Raw genomic sequence first — 20,959 nt, 5'->3', positions numbered from 1 at the left:
AATTTTTCAAAAGTTTGACTTATTTTATTATTTTAAACATTAATTAAGCAACAGCATGCAGTTAATAACGTTCGCTATAGTATTAAATAAAATTTTATTCGTGACCAATTTTAAACCTCCAACCTAAAAAATATTTCACATGATCAAATAATAAACAATCCTATCACTTGAAGCAAAAATTGTACGAACGCTTAAAGAATCCATAACGCTAAACAAATGAATAAATATTATATTTCTAATGATTACGGCTCGCTTGTTGAACACTCAACAAATCAATCCCCGCGTTGGGTTTGATCATCATTCTACTACAAACTGCATTCAGAAAATGCCGGTCCATGAACTCCATTAAGCCAATTTTCTGCTCTTGACGACGCCACTCAGTTCCTTGAAGAAAGGTCATTATCCTGGTCTGGAGTGGAAAACATCATGCCGTTGTGGTAAAAAGAGGGGCAATCTCTCACCTTTTGGACATCGCTCTGACCCCCGCTAAATCTAGAAAAGTTCAGTAAGTACTTGTTCAATTCAGAGCTCATCTGGAAGTATTTTTTTCACATTTTTTCACATAAATTTAAACAACTAGCGCAGAACAGAAGATTTGACTTTTTTTTCGTTATTTCTTCCGCTGCCCGAGTGAATCTGAGAGTAGAATCAAGTTCATTAAATAGAAATAAAATGCAAGACACCGTATAATGTTATATTGTTAAATTTATAAGAATGGTATAAATAATGATGGTAAATCAATAATAATGAATAACATCCCATATTTTAATTTCGATAACAACATAGATAACATTTTTAATTATTATTTCTTTCACTTGTTATTAACGGCAATGGCAATAATGATATATTTTTTTCTCGTTTTCTCGTCAGTTCCAAACACAAAAATATCCATCTGTCCAATGTTGCGAAATGGTACCTTTACCAACTTCAAATTATCAACTCACCAGGACAATTTCTAACTATCAAAAACTTCCAATATGTTCAGTTTGGAAAGGGCTTAACTTTAACACGGATTCGTTCTGAGTCCGGGTGTAAAACGGATACTCAATGCATCCATTAGGTCGCAATTTTCAGAGCAATTTCAGAAATAAAATTTTTTTTATATTTTCATCTATTTACAATAAAAAATTATTAACAAAATTAGAAGAAAAAATGTAAATGAAGCAATTATCTACCAGCAATCATTGATAATTGGTAGCACTAATGTAAACAATTATATTGTAAGAACAAACAATAAGACAGTTTTAGCGCGTCAGTCCAAACAATCAGGACCCATGAAAACGTTTATTACAAAGACTCATTAAGTTATTAGCGTCTCTAATTGCTTTAATTGATTGTTTTGAAGCAAATAAAACATTTAATGTTTAAATTGCTACACCATATCATCGTTAGTTGTCATACAAATGATACCAATGTTGGTTGTTAGGGAGGTGTAGACCAATTAATGATGCGTGACAACACGTTTACCTGGCTTGTTTAATGAAATGGTCATAGAAATATTGATGTTAAGCGTGAGTTACATCGTTTTAAGAAAGGGAAAAGGAAAGCAATAGACAAGATTTGATAGTAAAATTTCCGAAGTTTTGAAAAAATTCCTCCATGAGACGTTTTTGATTAAAAAAAATTAAAATGTGGTTTATTTTAAATTTATTGGTGGTAGGTTTATTACCATCGTCAATTATGTCCCCAGCTTTGCCATTTGATAAGAAATATCACATGGTCGTAGATGAAGATAACCCGAAGTGTTACCAATCCAATCCCATCCACGTACTCCATAACATGAGATCCGTACTGGAATGTTCCAACAAATGTTCCTATTATGTTCCTAAGATCAACAACAGTTTAAATTGCAACGCATTCAACTACATCACTAAGAATGGTAGTGACACAAACAGTCAGTGCCAACTGCTGCATATCACTTGTGGTGTTCAGCTTAAAAATGTTACAAATGGAACTCACTGCCTAGCTTACGAGGCTAGCTTTCTTTTCTATAATCTGTTTTTGAAATATTCGACGTAAAAATTTGTGATATAATTTATGACCATATAAAACAATTAAAAACAGAACGTAGAGGCCAGACAAGAAGCAAGTAAGTGGACTTTAGTTTCTTCATTACATTGCAGCTATCCAATTTTCTTTTCTCAAAAATTTCAAATGAATTAAAAAAAAAAATTTTGAATGTCAACGATTTTCAAATGTGTATGAAAATATAAATATTGGTAAGTGAATATTTAAATGAATGGAGAATTATTTTATTTTAAATTTCATCAATTAATTTGAACAAAAACATTATTATATGCTTTCATTTCATTCACGAATTTGAATATAAAAATATTGATTGAATGTTGAAAAATGTCTGTATTTTAGAGACGCTTCGAAATTAAAGAATTAAAATATTTTTAGCAAATATTTACCCTACGACTCTGAGCAAATCCTGCAACTTTCCATTCACCCTCAACGGTGGATTGTTCTACTCTTGTTCCAACTCACTACCTGGCATCAGCAATCCTTGTGCTTTCTACATGTGTCTCACTGATAACAGGACGTTGTCCATCTGTCTTGATCCTCAAGGTTGTCGTATTGTTATCTCATCAACAAAATGTCTTAATTTTCATTAAAACATTCATCCGGGTAGCCGACTCCCGGTCAACCCAGCCGTCCATCCTTTCGAGGCTGGTAAATGAGTAGACGACGTAAGTTGTCGCATGTTGGCTGGCGAAATGGCTCAGAGGTTCAAATGCGCGCTGAGTTAAACATCTCATTGGCTATCATATACTCAGCGTATATGATGCGGTGCTTGCACCTGCACATAAAATACATGTGTGCGTCGTGTGAAAAGGATAAACAGCCTTTGTGGTGAAGATGGCTGCTTCATATCATTGGTTGAAGATATGAAGAACATAATAAAGATATATAGATAATATATCTGTAACATTGTAAGTGGTTCTGCGTATGTCAGAGCTGCAATAATAAAGACTAATAAAAAAAAACGTAGCTGGTGTAGAAATATATACCATATGTATGAATAACATTTTGTTGAAAGAACTAGGACTAAAAAGAACTTTTTCTTGAATTAATTCTTCATTGAAAAATAAACCTTAGTCTACAATGCCGTCAACAAGACAATTCTTTTGGACGTTCCAAAGTTTGATAATTCAACTCCTGTCACGTCCGTTAATGGATGGATTGTCATTCAGCAGAGGATTGATGGCTCGCAAAGTTTTAATCAAACGTGGGAAATTTACAAAGTATACTTATCTTTTTATTCTTTCCTTTCGAATCATTTTCTCAAAGGTAAATGTCATTAATAAAAATAAACTCTGCTAGGAAGGATTTGGACTTCACAACAAAAATTTCTGGTTCGGCTTGGAGAAAATGCACCTGTTAACGACATCGGCTGATTACAGGTTGAGGTTTGAAGTTCTTCTACAAGGTGAAGGCTGGGTCTCTGATGAATACGATCATTTTAGGGTTTGTTTTTTGCAATTGTTAAATTGACAAAAATCTCCCTTTCATTATTTTTAATTTGAACTTTTTTCCGTAAATATTGAAAAATAATATTCATTAAACTTTACACAAATGTATTCGAAAATTAAAAAAAACTGCCAGATAAACTCGGAACTGGAAAAATATTCCCTCAACGTCTCCGGATACTGTGGAGACAAAAGAGACGTTTTGAACGATCAAACTGCCAGTTCTCGCGTCCAAAACGGCATGAAGTTTTCAACTCCAGATCAGGACAACGATAAAAATTTCCAAGGTAGTTGTGCTGAGAAGTATTGGTCGGGGAATTGGTACAACGATTGCTACCTACAGAATATCAATTGCGAGAATGGTCTAGGTTACTTCTATTACGCGAATTCTTACACTGTTTTCTGTAGGATGATGATCAAACTTAACGTGTAGAAAGTATACCTATTAAATTCACGATCTAAGATTCTAAGATGGTTTTAACTATTTCAATCTAGAAACCTTTGGAATCTTTATATTATTTCTCCCAGAAAACATATAAGTTGATATAAACGAACACAATACTTTTTTTAAAAAATAATTGTTTAATAGTTATTAACAATGCTTAAAATAAAATATAGCGAACATATAGCGCTTTGTATTTTTACACAATCCAATGACATTATATCAGATGATTTAAACTAGAGGAATCATGAAATGTAATATTTAGGCAACCTGTTAAAGTAAAATATAACTTCAAATCCCGGCTTTTGTTATTTTAATAAACCAGAATATCCACTCATATATAATAAATGTTCATATTTTCAGTAATTATCAACAAACATTTTTGTAGTTTTACAAGTTTTATATATTGATGTGTTGTATTTTTTATAAATAATCATTAATATAATTCTTTTACAACTTCCGCTTATTGCACGTAAACACGTATACAATGGTTGGGATGATTGGTTTATTTATAATTCAACGATTACAAACATTGATGTAGAAATGTAAATCATTGAATAAATATTTATACGTGTCAGATCGCGTTTTAAGTCAGGTCAGTGTTTCTTTTTAACAGTTTCAACTTCAAAACGTCAAAATTCAATAATGCATTATCTAACATATTGCTCTCTCTTACATATTACAATTGAAAAAATTTTTCTGGACGTATCAAAAAATGTCCGATGGTAGTAGGGCTTTAATCCTAAATAAAATATGGTGACATTTTAAGGTTTTTTATTTGAAAATTTTTTTATTAAAACTACTGTATTTTATTAAAATAAATAACAAAAATTTATGATTTTCGACTGATGGAAACAGTTTTAGCTTTATAATTATATATTATAACTATATTGAGAATTTAACAATTTAACCTCAATCCTATTTGAATTTGAAATCAAATCAAACAAAACGCCAGGTCCAGATGATACAGTTGTTGAAGAAATTAAATGACTTGACGAATTTGGCATTGAAAAAGTGGCAGAAATTTTGAATGAGAGTAAAAACAGCGGCACACCTAGAGACTTTCATTCCAAAGACCTCAAAAAAATGAACTTAATAAATTCACTATAATTATCAATTTTGCAAGAAAACCACTCACACAATAAATTTCATAACGCACCGTCGAGTGTAAAACTTCAAGGAACATTTTCTCATGAGGAACGAATAGTTACCACGCGTTATTATTCGCGAACAATGTTCACAATTTGCAAAAACTAAACACCGGAACAAAATATGAAGATACAAAAATTATCATCATTAAAATATCACCAGCTTCCTTACTGCTGTCTGCCTGCCTTCGTGTTTGAGTCGACAGGTGTGAAGAGGTTGTTGAAGAATTTATTGAAAAAATAAATTAATAAATTAATGAAATAATAAATGGATAAATGAATGAGTGAATGAATGAATGAATAAATGAATTAATTAATTAATTGATAAATGAATGAATGCATGAATGAGTGAATGAATGCATGAATGAGTGAATGAATAACTAAATAAATGAAAGGAACAAAAAATTAACGGAGGAATAGGGTAAATTAAAGAATGAATTTATTTAATATTTGACAAATGTGCGGATGGAAAATTTTGCGGACAAGAGTGTTTTTAAAAAATTGTTAACAGTTGCTGAAGCAAACAAAAAATTTGTGAATAACTTTTCTACATTTGTTGCCTCAAGCTTGAAAATACAACTTTTTATAACACAATAAATTTGGTCTATTTGCCATCTAGCGATAATTTGAATTTTATCTGAATTCATGAAAAGCATTAAGTCAAGCAATAAACAAACTACCTGTTCGCTTATATATTATATAATATATATAATAATATATAATATATATATATATATATTATATAATAATATTATATAGAATAAATTATATTCGAATAATTTAAAATTGCGCAATTTTGAAGCGCTTACAAGTAACTGCATACTTTGGAGAAAAAATTCACTCGTGAATTTAAGATTTTAAAATGATTTTTCTTGCATTTTTAGCGATTGCAAAATTTTCTTCCGTCATCTTGTCAGTTTCGGCAGCTGACAAGAAGTATGGAATGATAGGAGAGCCAAACAACCCCACGTGCTTTGTTTCCGAGCCAACCGCAGTACTAACCAATATACGATCCTTACTGGAATGTTCTACCAAATGTTCTCATTATGTTTCTCCCACTGATGATAACATAACTTGCAACGCATACAACTACGTATCCAACTCAGCTAGTCATCCAGCTAAATATTGCCAACTGTTTCATTTCACTTGCGATGTTCATTACAAGATCACCAGCAACATCTCCAACTGCATCTCTTACGAGGCTGGTTTAAGTTTTTTGTAATGATTTCTATTTACATTATCTACCTTAGCATTGACATATTTATAATTGATTTCATTGAACGTCATCTAACGGATTTTCAAATGTAGGATGTCGAAGACAGAAAAGCACTTGGTGAGCTGTTGTGTTGTTTCGTTATTTCAGCTGCATTATAAATTTAATTAATGTTTCGAAACAGCTGTTGAAAATACCGTTCTGCCGTACTGTGAGTCTTATCATGTTCAATCGATGAAAGTTGTAATGTTTATTGCTATCTCAACTGATTATTTTGACTGTTTTTTGTCGAACTGAATTAAAATCATTAAAAACTACTTTTCACCATGTTCTTCACAATTTTTGGTGAAAAGTTTTATAAACATGGACGTTATTAAATGTTATTAAAATGTAGAAAAATATTTTACAACATGCAATGTCCAACTAGCAAACATTTCCAAAATGACTCTGAGCAAATCCTGCAACTTTCCATTCACCTTCAACGGTGGATTGTTCTACTCTTGTTCCAACTCGCTACCTGGCATCAACAATCCTTGTGCTCTCTACATGTGTCTCACTGCTAATAGGCAGTTGTCCATCTGCATTGATCCTCAAGGTTTACTTGACTAATTTTTTATGAAATTAAATAATTTCAAATGGTGTTTCTGAACTTTCCGTTGAACACACACACGTTTGTTTTTATTTAATGTGGCATATCAAAGCTAAACAGTTTTTTGGGCTAAAGAAGCTAAAGAACACCCTACTAAATTTCGTCTTGTTAATTTAGGCTTAATTTCCAAAATATTGCATTAAATGTAGTAAGTTAGAAAAATGATTTTATTTTCGTTTCACATGTTTACACTGAAAATTAGCAATAAATAATTTTTGTAAGCTAAAAAATTACGTGTGCCGTGCAGTAGTAATTATTCAAAACAACTTTACAACAATTTATGTATCTGAGGAGCTGTCGATAATTATAATAGTTCAGTTTGCCTGCACCATTAACTAGACATCTTTTTAATTATTATTTTAATATTCATTTATATTCTGCTTAAGCTTACAGCGCTGCCAATGAAACAATCTTGTTGAACATTCAAACGTTTGCTAACTCAACTCCTGTCACGTCTGTTAATGGATGGATTGTCATTCAGCAGAGGATTGATGACTCGCAGAGTTTCAATCAAAATTGGACAGAGTACAAGGTATTAATGTTTGAAAAAAAATCTAACTTGCATTGTGAGAATTTGCAAATTTTTGTAGTCAGGATTTGGAAATTACAATAAAAATTTTTGGTTGGGCTTGGAGAAGATGCACCAGTTAACGACATCGGCTGATTACAGGTTGAGATTTGAAGTTCTCATCAGGGGCTCGTGGTACTCTGATGAATATGACCATTTCTATGTTGGTTCTTCATAACTTTGTTTTGTTTGGTTTCATTTTCACTTGTTCAAACTTAATCAAATAAAATGCCTCCTAGATTTTACTTAACAATAAACTTTTTAATTCAATGTTTTCTAATTTTTTGTAGAATTAATAAATCAGTAGACCTAAAACATTTTTAGATAAGTTCAGAGCTGATGAAGTATTCTCTCAACGCCACTGGATACAGCGGAGATAAATGTGATATCTTGAATAGTCCAATTGATTTCTATATTCATAACGGCATGAAGTTCTCCACTCCGGATCAGGATAACGACATGTTTACAAACGTTCATTGCGCGTTGTATATGCGATCAGGGAATTGGTTCAATCAATGCTACTACCAGCGCGTAAATGGAGTCTATGGTCCATCATTTGATTACGCTTTTTTGCCGGCAACTAATGTCAGGATGCTCGTTAAGCGCAACGTGTAAAAACTTCTGCGAATTTGGTCATAGCTCTAAAAATCAGGAGCTTTTAACAAATTCAAAGTTTTTTATATTAGTTTTTAAAGAAGATATCGCTTAAACTTGTATAACATTTATAGGACTAATCATTTATGCTGTTTATATTCTACACTATTTTAGTCTAGTGATAAAACATTTCCGTAAAAATTTACATAACTCTTGGTAAAATTGGTAATATCAATTCTATGATCGTTTTCTAAGTACTCAAAGTTTGTCTATTCAATTTCTTAACTATTTTTTGCATGAGTATTGAATAAAAATTGATTGTTAAATTTAAAAAACTAATTTCTGGATTTACAGTTTAATAATAAAATATGGCTATGAATTTTGTCACTGTTCTTAAATAGATCCAAAATACTGTTTGCTCCAGCTAACTAACATTAGTGAAAGTTCATTCAACTTGCAATTTCTGTAAGTTTTAAATTTAACGTTAGATGCCTATTTCAATCAATCAATCAATCAATCAATTAGCTTATAAAGCGCTATTTCCGCGATGTTCAACAGCACTCCTCAATGAATTTTGAAAACAGATGGGTCTTGAGATCCGCTCTGAACTTCGCAAATGATGGAGAAATAGTTAGAGAAGTAGGTAGAGAGTTCCAGAGAAAAGGACCAGAAAAAGCAAAAGCAGATTTGGCAAAAGAGTGTTTAACACGAGTTAAGAAAAAGCGAGAAGAAGAAGACGATCGTAAACCGGGGCGTTTAGGTTCAATTAATATATCTGATAAGTACTTAGGAAATAATTTAGATTGAGACTTATACATGAACGTGCAAATTTTAAAAATTATTCTATATTTTATAGGTAGCCAGTGCAAGAGAACAAGATATGGAGATATATGAGAAAAGAAAGGGGCACGAGCAACTAGACGAGCAGCAGAGTTAAAAGCTTTACTTAAAGGATAGAGTATAGAGTCAGGAAGACCATAGTAAAGCGAGTTACAATAATCAATCCTAGATAAGACTAACGAAGTAACAAGAAGGAGAAGAGTAGGATCATCAAGAAAAGGCAAAAGTTTTTTTATTCTACGTAGATGAAAGTAAGAGCTTCTAGCAACACTATTAATCTGAGAAGAGAGAGACATAGTAGAATCAAAGATAAAACCTAGACTACGAAACTTATGAGAGACATCAAGAGTTTTAGAATCAGGTAAGATAATAGGAGGAATAGTAATTGAGTGTTTAGATTTATTAAAACAAATTAATTCAAACTTAGAAGGATTAAGTTTAAGACACATAGAATCAGACCAAGCGATAATCGAAGAAAGACATAGAGATAAATTATGAAGAACACTATTGAGATTAGATGAAGGAAAAGAAGTATAAATATAAGAATCATCAGCATATGGTTGACTAGAGAAAGAAAAGTTATTAATAATACGAGGTAGTTCAGAAGTATAGAGTATAAATAGAAGAGGGCCAAGGATAGAACCCTGAGGTACCCCGAAAGTAAGAGTAGAGGAGTTAGAAGTAGAATTATTGAGAACAACAGAAGAAAAACGATTACAGAGATAAGAAGAAAACCAAGATAGACAAGAATCAGTAATATTAAAAGAAAGATGCAGCAGTCTCAAGAGAATAGTATGGTCAACAGTATCAAAAGCCGAAGAAAAGTCAAGAGCAAGAAGAAGAGTAAGATTACTATTGTCACTAGAGAGAAGGATATCATTGTGCATTTTAAGTAAAGAAGTTTCAGTACTGTGAGCATGTTATCAAGTTTTATAAGTATTGCAAAGAAATTACAAAAAATAGACTGAAATATTTATTATATATTAACTTAAAAGTGACATGCAAAATTATTTATTTTTTTTAGACCAAAATCGTTAGGCGACGATGAGCCAATTTTTAAATAATTGAAAGATGTCTCATGTACGTACAAATATCTTAATTTAAATGAACATGATAAAATTTATAAATTAAATGTTTACATTGACGAAGATAATGATGATGATGACTTTGATGGTAAAGACGGTCGTAATGATGATGATGATGAAAATGAGATTAACGATGATGATGATGTTGATGTTTATTTTAATGATAAGATAATGCTGATAATAATAGTGACGGTATATATTCTCAACTCTCCTTGACACGGAGTTTGATGCAGTTGACACTTTTATTGATAGAGATACAGGTGTCAGAGGAATTCTGAATTACGCAGCTTGTTGTCAACAATGTTATCATTATCGCTATCACGGCCATCTGCATTATTTCCATTAAAATGACACCATGAATTTTTAGCCACGCCTTGTTATCATCATCGTCGTCGTCATCGTCATCATCATTGTAAACTTCATCGACATCATTATCAAAATAACTTCCGCTTCTTCTGTCGTTAGAAATCAGTTCTCCGGAAAAAACCTTCTGTTTGTCCGGCCGGCATGAAATGCGTCCTTTCAACTGTACCAACAGGAAACGTTGGTGAATGCCTCTGTTTGCCCGGTCAAGCCAAAACGAAGGAAGGAAAATGCGAGGGTTTCAATTTTCAATCTTTCATTTTAATAATACATTTGCAGTCAGTGATCTTCTACAAGTTAAAATTTTCCTCTTCATTGAGATCTTGAAGCATTGAACATTCGGCGAGCATACTGTGAGTCTTAACATTTTTAATTTAATTATTGCTGATCAAAACTAACATCCAAACAGTTTTTGGGCATAAGAACAGCTTACTAAATTTCTTCTTGTAAATTTACGCTCATTTTTCAGATCTTGCAAAAATGTAGGAAGTTAGAATAATAAAATTATTTTGTTTCTCATTTTTACACCTGAAATTAACAACAAATAATTTTTTGTAAGCTAAATAAACTACATGTGCAATAGTAATTATTCAAAACAATTTTACAAAAATTTTCGTATAGAAAAATGACGAATCTAGACAACTTTGACGAGGTTTGGGAAATTGAAAATGTTCGAATTTTTACGGGGGCCATAATTTTAAAAATGTCATATTCATATATGTTTTGATTCAGCTTACAACGGTATCAACAAAACAATTTTATTGAACATTTCAACGTTTGCAACTCCAACTCCTGTTACGTCTGTCAATGGATGGATCGTCATTCAGCAGAGAATTGACGGTTCGCAGAATTTCAATCTAAATTGAACCGCGTACAAGGTTTCAAAATTTGGAATGAGACATAATTTGCATTTTTCAAATTTGTAATTCTTGTAGTCAGGGTTTGGAACTGGAGAAGATGCACCAATTAACGACGTCGGTTGATTACAGGTTGAGATTTGAAGTTCTCATCGGTGGTTCGTGGTACTCTGATGAATTTGACCATTTCATGGTTTGTTCTTCTTAATTTTGTTTTTGTGGGTTGGATTTATTTCACATTTGTTTAATTCCAATAAGTTTTGTACGGTCCACCATTCAAAACATCATCTGTCTTCATAAACGTCAAGTCACTAACAATTTAGTGGCATATTCTTTACTCCTGAAACATAATCAAAGTTGAAGACTTCTTGATTTCATTCAAATATATTCCCGGCTTATTTACTAAACTGATGTGGTTTTTATCTTAATTCAACATTTTTAATTTTCTAAAGAATGTATAGTTCAATAGATGTAGAAAATTTTCAGATAAATTCAGACCTGATGAATTATTCTCCTAACGTTTTTGAATACAGAGGAGATAAATGTGATATCCTGAACTGCCCAAGTGCTGTGCACGTGCAAAACGGCATGAAGTTCTCTACTCCGGATCAGGATAACGACAATTATGCAAACGCTCATTGCGCGTTGGCTATGTAATCAGGGAATTGGTTCAATCAATGCTACTACCGCGCGTAAATGGAGTCTATGTTTCATCATTTGATTACGCTTACTTGCCGGCAACTTATGTTAAGATGCTCGTTAAGCGCAGTGTTTGTAACATCTGTGAATTTGATGATTTTGTTTACTGTTAGATTTATAAAAAACCTTTCACGGAAACTTGTAACATTAATTTGATTTGTTTGTTATCTGAGTTGATTGTATTTTAGACTGTTTTAGTTGAGTAAAACAACAGTCTTGAAAAAATTTACGAAACTTTTGATAAAAATTTTTTTAAAACATCTGCGAAAGTTTTCAAAGTACTTTGAATTTTCTATCCACTTTCTTAACTATTCACATTATTTTACATTTATTTCCTTATGAATATTATTCAAATGGCTGGCAAAGAATTTATTGATGCATTTTTAGCTCTAAAAAAATTCGTTATGAATTAAGTCACTTGTTTTTGATAGATTTGAATCGCAAATCGTTCCATACTAACTGACAAGACGGAACGTTCATAGAACTCGCAATCTCTGTGAGTTTGATTGAATATAACGATAAATGTTTATTTGTTTTGGTGACTACGTATACGCATATTATAAAATTTTTTGAGTACTGTGATGAAAATATAAAGAAGAATGATATACCTGTTAAGTTTAAAATATTATTGTTAATGATATTTATTGAAATTTTTAAAAACAAAATTTGATAGTTCAATAATTCCAGACTCAAAAAATTCTGAACTGACTGACATTCATTTCCTGGGTCTTACACACACACACACACACACACACACACAGGCACGCACACACACACACACACATAACCACATGAAATGTTTGACAATAGCATCACAAATTCATCATTGTTTGAACGTCAGCGTAGTTTTTGTTAAGAAAATTTTTTCCAACTAAAAAATAAATGTCTTATGTTCTTAAGTTGTTATGTCTGTATGCACCTATATGTGGGATGGTAACAGAGGGGTAGCCAAAAAGGGCTTTGGGGCTGAAACCCTCCTACAATAAAAATTCTAAAAAGGATTAAAGTTATATAGAAAAAGTTAAAGGTTATATTTAAATAATTTGGAAAGGAAATTGTTTCAAAACCCTCCTAAAAAACAATCAAATGATGTTGAATTTTGTTAAAAGACCACCACAAAAAATTTGTGAGATGAACAAAAAAATAGCCACCAACTTTAAGTTTAAGCTCCTTTCTCTACAAAAATTTTTGCTACGGCACTGGATGGTGTCTGGTCCTGGTGTTGCATTGACAGGTCTCGATTTCGAAGTGATCTCCGCCTATTGCATGCGATATGTGCGTGCATCTGTACACTCGCTCGCTCTGTGTTGCTGATACCTCTGAGAATTTATCGCGAATAATAATGCATTCAGACGGTTAAAAAAATTTAAAACAATAAAAAATTGTTACTAAGACTAACGTCGCAAATGCTGATACAAAAAACATTTTTCACGGCGTGAGACTGAAGTTTTCTAGAAAATTATTTTCCGAGAAGAAGAATTTGATGAATAGAAAGTGAGAGAAATATTATCTTTTCAGGTCTTACTTGGTCATTTTATTTTAAGAGGAACGTTTCATATTGTGTTATTAAAACAAAAGTATTCTGAAAACAATTTACTTGAAAACATGACGAGTCAATTGCTGTGTACGAAGGAAGAACACGTGAACGAGTACATGGAAAAACTTGGATAATCAAATGGATAGGAAGATGAATAGATGTATAAATGGATAGATAGATGGATGGATAGATGAACGGATGGATAGACGGATGAATGAATGGAGTGATATATCTGATATGTATACAGATAAAAATAACAGATAAATGAATAACAGTTTTGGAAATGGAAGAAAAAAGTAACACAAATAATTATATCTAAAAAACTAAAGAGACTCCGGCAGGCTATATGAATAAAAACCTGTGAGAATTGTAAACATTTTTTTCTGAAAAAATAATTTTAGTAGAATAGAATATATTCATTTTAGTAGAAGGGGTCATCTAACAAAACTAAGAAGAAAAATTTATGTCCCTCCGCCAACTTCAATACATTTTGACAGTTCCTGAACAAGTTGACACCTGTCAATCAACCCATTTATCATTCAAAGATAATTTAAAAGTGTAACAAGGAAGGGTTGATTTGATCGAATGCGAGGCAAGAAGCTCGCCTAGATGTCAAAACTTTTTTGGGCGTGTCTGAAAGAGTTGTATATAACTGAAGGGAAATTTGTTACGGATGGGTGAAGCTGAAAGGAAAATTGAAACGCAAAAATTTAAAAATTATTTTTTAAAATTATTTTCAAAATGTGGTTTATAGCAGTTATATTATTCATTTTTTTATTGTCATCTTGGGTCAATTCGTTAGCTGCTGAAGTTGATAAAAAGTATAGAATGATAGGGGAGCCAAACAACCCCATGTGCTTTGTTTCTGAACCTACCTCAGTACTAACCAACATACGATCCTCACTAGAATGTTCTATCAAATGTTCTCATTATGTTTCTCCCACTGATGGTAACATTACTTGCAACGCATTCAACTACGTATCCAACAATGCTAGTCATCCGGCTAAATATTGTCAACTCTTTCACTTCACTTGCGATGTTCATTACAACATTGTTCTCAACGTTAGCCGTTGTCGAGCTTACGAGGTTTGTTTTTTATAAATAATAAGAAATTTGTGAAATAATTTATGACCATGTAAAATAATTAAAAATAGAACGTGAAGGCAAGACAAGAAGCAAGTGCAAGTAAGTGGACTTTAGTTTCTTCATTGCATTGCAGTTATCAAAAATTTTTAATGAATTTTTAAAAAATGTGATAATATAAATATTGGTAAGAAAAATCTTGAATGAATGGAAAAATATTTTTTTATTTTATATATATTTTAATATATATAAAATATTATTTTATGCTTTAATTTAATTCACGAACTTAAATATAAAAATAATAAAAAAAGTTGTATAAAGTAGATGCCTGTATTTTAGAGACGCTTCGAAATTAAAGATTTAAAAAACTTTTTAGCGAAAAATTACCCTACGACTCTGAGCAAATCCTGCAACTTTCCATTTACCTTCAACGGTGGATTGTTCTACTCTTGTTCCAACTCACTACCTGGCATCAGCAATCCTTGTGCTCTCTACATGTGTCTCACTGATAACAGGACGTTGTCCGTCTGTCTTGATCCTCAAGGTTTCAAATGTCGTCATTATTTACTTGATTTATAATGATTGAAAATGAATATAACAAAAGTTTTTAATTTATTTACATGCGGAACATTATTAATAATTTGTTGCCAGCTTACAGCGGTGTCAACTCGACAGTTCAGTTGAACATTCCAACGTTTGCCAATTCAACTCCAGTCACATCTGTCAATGGATGGATAGTCATTCAGCAGAGGATTGATGGCTCGCAGAGTTTCAATCAAAACTGGAACGTTTACAAAGTATGTAATTGTGCGAATGTCTTCAATTGAATAATTTCTGCGAAATCTTAAAAAATTCATAGTCAGGTTTTGGAAATTACATTAAAAACTTCTGGTTGGGTCTGGAGAAGATGCACCAGTTAACGACATCGGCTGATTACAGGTTGAGATTTGAAATTCTCATCAAAGGCTCGTGGTACTCAGATGAATATGACCATTTCAAAGTTTGTATAATAAACAACGAACTCTATTTTTTAAATTATGTTTATACGTTTGTGTTCATTTTAAGATCTTTTTTTGCTTAAACGTGTATTAATTTTTAATACTTTTAAAAAATCAAGATAAATTCAGAATTAGAAAAATATTCTCTGAACGTTTCTGGTTACTGCGGGGATAGGATCAACATTTTAATTTGCCCTGACATGAATGTGCGACACAACGGCATGAAATTCTCCACTCCTGACCGGGATAACGATCTATCATCAGGAAACTGCGCTGCCCACTACATCTCAGGAAACTGGTTCAATAACTGCGCTCATCAACTCGTCAATACTCCCTATAATTCAACCACTTTCCTCTATACAGGTTCGCAAATTACTTTGTGCAGGATGATGATGAAGCGTAACTTTTGAGAAGTCTATTCAAAAAGATTTTGTAAGAAAGCTATTAATTATTTAAGAGTTGATCAATTCAAACAAATTTATAGCAAATGCAAAAAATTCTTATCCAATAACTTATAATTTTCTTAAAAGTTTAAACTAGCAATGCTTTCGTGATATGAAATTTGTGGAAATTCGCTTTAAAATATTTTCATTTCCTAAGTATATTTGAATGGATATAACATTCTGAACAATAACATGTCCAGTTTTTAATTTTCATGACAAGGCATATGTGATATTTTGAAGATGTTGATGTTTGGATATTATTAATAATAATATTTGTGGCTGAATGATCTACTAAAACTTCAAATCATTATTATCGGTTATGTTTTATACTATATCAGTGGTGGGCAAACTTTTTTTGTGAGGGCCGCATTGAGAACTATTTTATCTTTGAAGGACCGCATATGTATTTAAATAGCAAATATTTTTGACCAGGAGGATAATTTATTTAAGATTTGTGGTTCCTTTTTTTGGCCATAGCTTCGCGGGCAACATGCGGCCCGCGAGCCGTAGTTTGTTGTGTTACGATGATTCAAGCTAATCATGAGTGAGCATTTATGTATGCTTATTTCAATCTAATTTTTACATAATTTATTTCTTTATATCTAGAGAAACCTTTTTTATATTAACTATGATTTTTTTTCAACGTGAAACTTGTGCAACTTGTAAACATTTATTGTTAATATAAGTAAATTAGTATTTAATTTTAGTTACATTTAGTGTATAGTTCATTTACCTGATAACGCTGAAATACTTAGAGATCGTTTGTGAAACACATAATTGAATTGATGATTTGATGAATGTTTTAACACCGAAAAATTGCATTTCTTATGATTTATAATTTTTTGTAGAAAAAAACTCAACTTTTTGAATTATTTATGCTATTTAATGTAAAATTTGTGCAACTTGTGACAGTTTTGCTCAGTACTTTCGAAAAAATTAATTTAAATTAAAAACATGAAATTTGTATATCCTATCTCTGTTAACATTTAGCCACATTTAATGGTAAAAGTGATGACACATGTACATTTAAACTATTCTTTTCTACTGACAAAATAAAAATTCTCCTACAATGGAATCATTTTGCGTCAAATAATTATTCCTTGAAGTAACTAATCAAAAAGAAAAGCGTTATTACATTTACGGGTAACTTTTCTAAATGTATAAAAATTGTTAAATGTGCCAGAATTCATCGCAACGTACTTGTATATATTAATACTAGCTCTACCAGCACAGCCACGTTTAAGACGCAGGTTGTAGGTACTTAAGCATGACAATCACTCGTCCACCTGATTTAAAAGTTTTTTCAATATGCGAGAGTCTGGTTAAAATTTTTCAAGTTAATTATGTCATTAAACTCAAGTTATTCGTCACACAGGAAACAAAAGCGTCATCAAGTTTATTTAATCATAACTTCATTCCGATGGTGTAAAGTTAAGGTGACCTTTTCACGGTCATTACGATTTAAAATGAAAACTCAAACGTAATTCATCTTCTAAGTCGGGATAATTATGCCAATGCTTGTTTCTTGAGATAAGGATTTTAGGAATTTGTTGTTTTTTTTTATAATTCTCTCTTTTCGAGCCATCGGTAATTTTCTGAATTATGTTTTAAAAATTTTAAGTTGATTTATTTAATTTTTTAAATGATAAAAAGTTCGTTCCTTTTTTCGCATCGCAACAGCATATACAAAATTTTTAACTCCTAATCAGGAGTTTAAAATTTGACTAAGACCACTTTCACGGCTCTATCTGTTTGACACTATTTACCGGGAAGCCTGTTCCGCCAAAGATTTCATCTCTATTAATTTCAAAGCGTTACTTTTCTTATAAACTTTTTTTTGTATCGTGTCATTCTAGCCTGAAGAATGTCGGTTGAGCTTTCCGTGTGAACTCGCTCACATCATGAGAGTTAACATCCATCAAAGTATTTCTAGTCCTAATTTCTTATAATGTTTTTTGGCGTTTTTAATGGTTTATTCGTATCATTTTAATAATTTTGAGAACTGTTGAAATATTGTTACGTGAATACTAATGTTACTAATATTAACTGTTGAAACTAAGTATTTCGTTGTGGAACAGATTCCTTTATTTTCAAACATTTTCTAATAAATAAAAAATTCACAAATTGTTTGTAAAATAAAATATCTAAGGAAATTAAATTGTTTTTGAAAAGTTTACGTACAATCTAACTTTTATTATACCTAAAAATAAATATAAATATATCTAAACATAAACATGCCTAAACAAAAATATTTAAAAAAGTTTAAAACTTCTACAAAGTATATCTTGAAATAGTATAGTTGGTATAAAAAGATATTCACATACATAATTAATATTACATATATGATCACTCCAATGGCAGATGTAAATTTATTCAGTGACAGGGTTTCATTAATTAAATTGAAATAGAGATTTAAAATTGAATGTGTTGTGATTTACGCTTGATCATCATCCTACAGAATGTAACTGGAGATAAAGCATAATGAAAAGTAGTTGTGGCAAACTGGCCATTTATATTTTGATAACCACATTTGGTAAACCAGTTCCCTGATGAATGAGCACAATCCGCTCTAAAAGGATTGTTATTTTCATCGGCAGTTGAAAATTTTTCACCATTTTGTGGGGCTCCATTTGCCAGGTAATTTAAGACATCGCTGTTGTCACCGCTGTATCCTGAAACGTTGAGAGAATATTTTTCTAACTCTGAGTTGATCTAGGATTGTTTTGAGATCATTTAATTTTAATATAATGATATAAAAATAACAACGGCTAGTAAAGGTTTAGCTAAAAGTATGTGAATTATGTTGAATACTCACAGATGTGCTTCATAGAAATTGAATAAATAAGTTATATTAAATATTGGAAATTTAAGCTATAGGGTTAAATATTATATTGAATAATTAAAGGCAAAACATTTTAAACAAAATTTAGCTTGCAAAACACCTTGAAATGATCATATTCATCAGAGTACCACGAACCATTGATGAGAACTTCAAATCTTAACCTGTAATCAGCCAATGTCGTTAATTGGTGCATCTTCTCCAGGCCCAACCAGAAATTTTTGTCATAAATTCCAAAACCTGACTGAAAAATTTTACAAATTTAAGTAAATGCCGAGACGTATTATATTTTTAACGTGAATACTTTGTACAGGGTCCAATTTTGGTTGAAACTTTGAGTATCATCAATCCTCTGCTGAATGACAATCCATCCATTAGCAGACGTAACAGGAGTTGAATCAGAAAACGTTGTAAAGTTCAACAAGTTGGTTTTGTTGACACCGCTGTAAGCTAATCATCAATTATATATTTTGGAAACTATGTGTATTTGAAAATAAAAGCAACATATAAAAGATATATGTGCGTAGGTAGTTGATTGAAGAATAAGCGTTTGTATGATTGCATGTGGTTATTCAGACTCATGAACTCTATCTTATATTTGTATGTGTATATATATTTGATGGAGGAATAAGTGATTATATGATTGCTTTTGGTTATTCAGATTTTTGTATTTTTTAGTTGTTTATATATGTTAAAGTGGCTGTGCCCGATGAGTCACTGGGGGATCCATCCTTACAGTCATCCTATGCCTTAATCTTGTTTTTGATCGAATAAATAAATCAAAATAAATTCACAATATTTGGACCCATTTAGAGGCTAGAAATTTAAGATGTCTATGCAAAATGAAAATTTCACAAATAATGATTGAAAAATTTTTAAATCTAAAAAAACGCGTACATAACTTCATAAATAAAACGAAAATAAACCGATTAAATTAAAAAACTCGTAAAATTGACATTTATTATATGATAAACCTTGAGGATCAAGACAGATGGACAACTGCCTTTTACCGGTGAGACACATGTAGAGAGCACAAGAATTGTTGATGCCAGGTAGTGAGTTGGAACAAGAGTAGAACAATCCACCGTTGAAGGAGAATGGAAAGTTGCAGGATTTGCTCAAGATCAGTGATGGATTATTTGCTATGATGAAATTTTTATTATCATATTGAAAAAGCAAAACTACTGAACTACGTAGCCTGGCTTTAAAATCACTTTTATCGATTCATATTTAAAATATATAAATAAATTTCCAATAAATACAAATTTACTGGTTAAACATTTAAAAAAAATTCTCATAGGCAGTCGAAAAAAAAAGAAAAATAAATTTTCTATATAAGCAAACAAAACAAAAAGACTGCCAACCTAATGCTAGTTGGGCCGCATTATCCTGCGTTCGTAACTAAAAATATTGACATCAGATAAAAATGAATATTTCAAAGCTATGAAAATGTGCGCACAAAACATTTTTTGATAAAATAACATTTAATCACGAAAAATATATCTACTAGCCTTGTAAGCTAGGCAATTATTTTTTTTCAGAACAATCTTGAAATGAACATCGCATGTGAAACGAAACAGTTGGCAATATTTAGCTAGATGAGTAGATTTATTGTACACGTAGTTGAATGCGTTGCAAGTGATGTTACCATCAGTATGAGAAACATAATGAGAACATTTGGTAGAGCATTCCAGAAGGGATCGTATTTTGGTTAGTACTGTGGTAGGTTCGGAAACAAAACACATGGGATTGTCTAGCTCTCTCATCATTCTATATTTCTTGTCAACTGCTGAAGCCAACGAGTTGACCGATGGTAGTAAAAAAATAATTGCGATAAACCACATTTTCAAATGTTTTTCAACAATTTACTTCTCAAATTTTAGTATTTCAAATTGTATTTTAAAATCTTAAATAGTTTTAAATTCAAAACTGTTATTAATTATAAAAATTTTAATACAGTCTAAATTTTACAAGCTTTTGTTTAAATACACTCCATGCTGTATTCAACGTTATGTTTCTCTGGCAAGCATATACTACGATGTCATGCAAAGAGATTTACGCTCTTCAATTTGTTCATTGTTAATTACAACCGACATTACTTAACAATGCATTTAATTCATTAAATGTT

General features: G+C 31.4%; 1 protein-coding gene across 1 annotated transcript; it reads right to left on the bottom strand.

Moving 5' to 3' along the window:
- Window positions 1-377: 377 nt before the first annotated feature.
- Window positions 378-19,216, bottom strand: HELRODRAFT_81634 (hypothetical protein; the record flags this gene model as incomplete). Its single annotated transcript, XM_009021911.1, has 3 exons — window positions 378-533; window positions 18,935-19,075; window positions 19,136-19,216. Coding segments are annotated over 3 exons (378 nt in total), but the record flags the coding sequence as incomplete, so codon positions are not given.
- Window positions 19,217-20,959: the final 1,743 nt, after the last annotated feature.

Source organism: Helobdella robusta (genome assembly GCF_000326865.2).
Source record: "Helobdella robusta unplaced genomic scaffold HELROscaffold_30, whole genome shotgun sequence".
In the NCBI taxonomy this organism is placed as follows: Eukaryota; Metazoa; Annelida; class Clitellata; order Rhynchobdellida; family Glossiphoniidae; genus Helobdella; species Helobdella robusta.
This window is presented reverse-complemented; position numbering and strand designations above follow the sequence as displayed.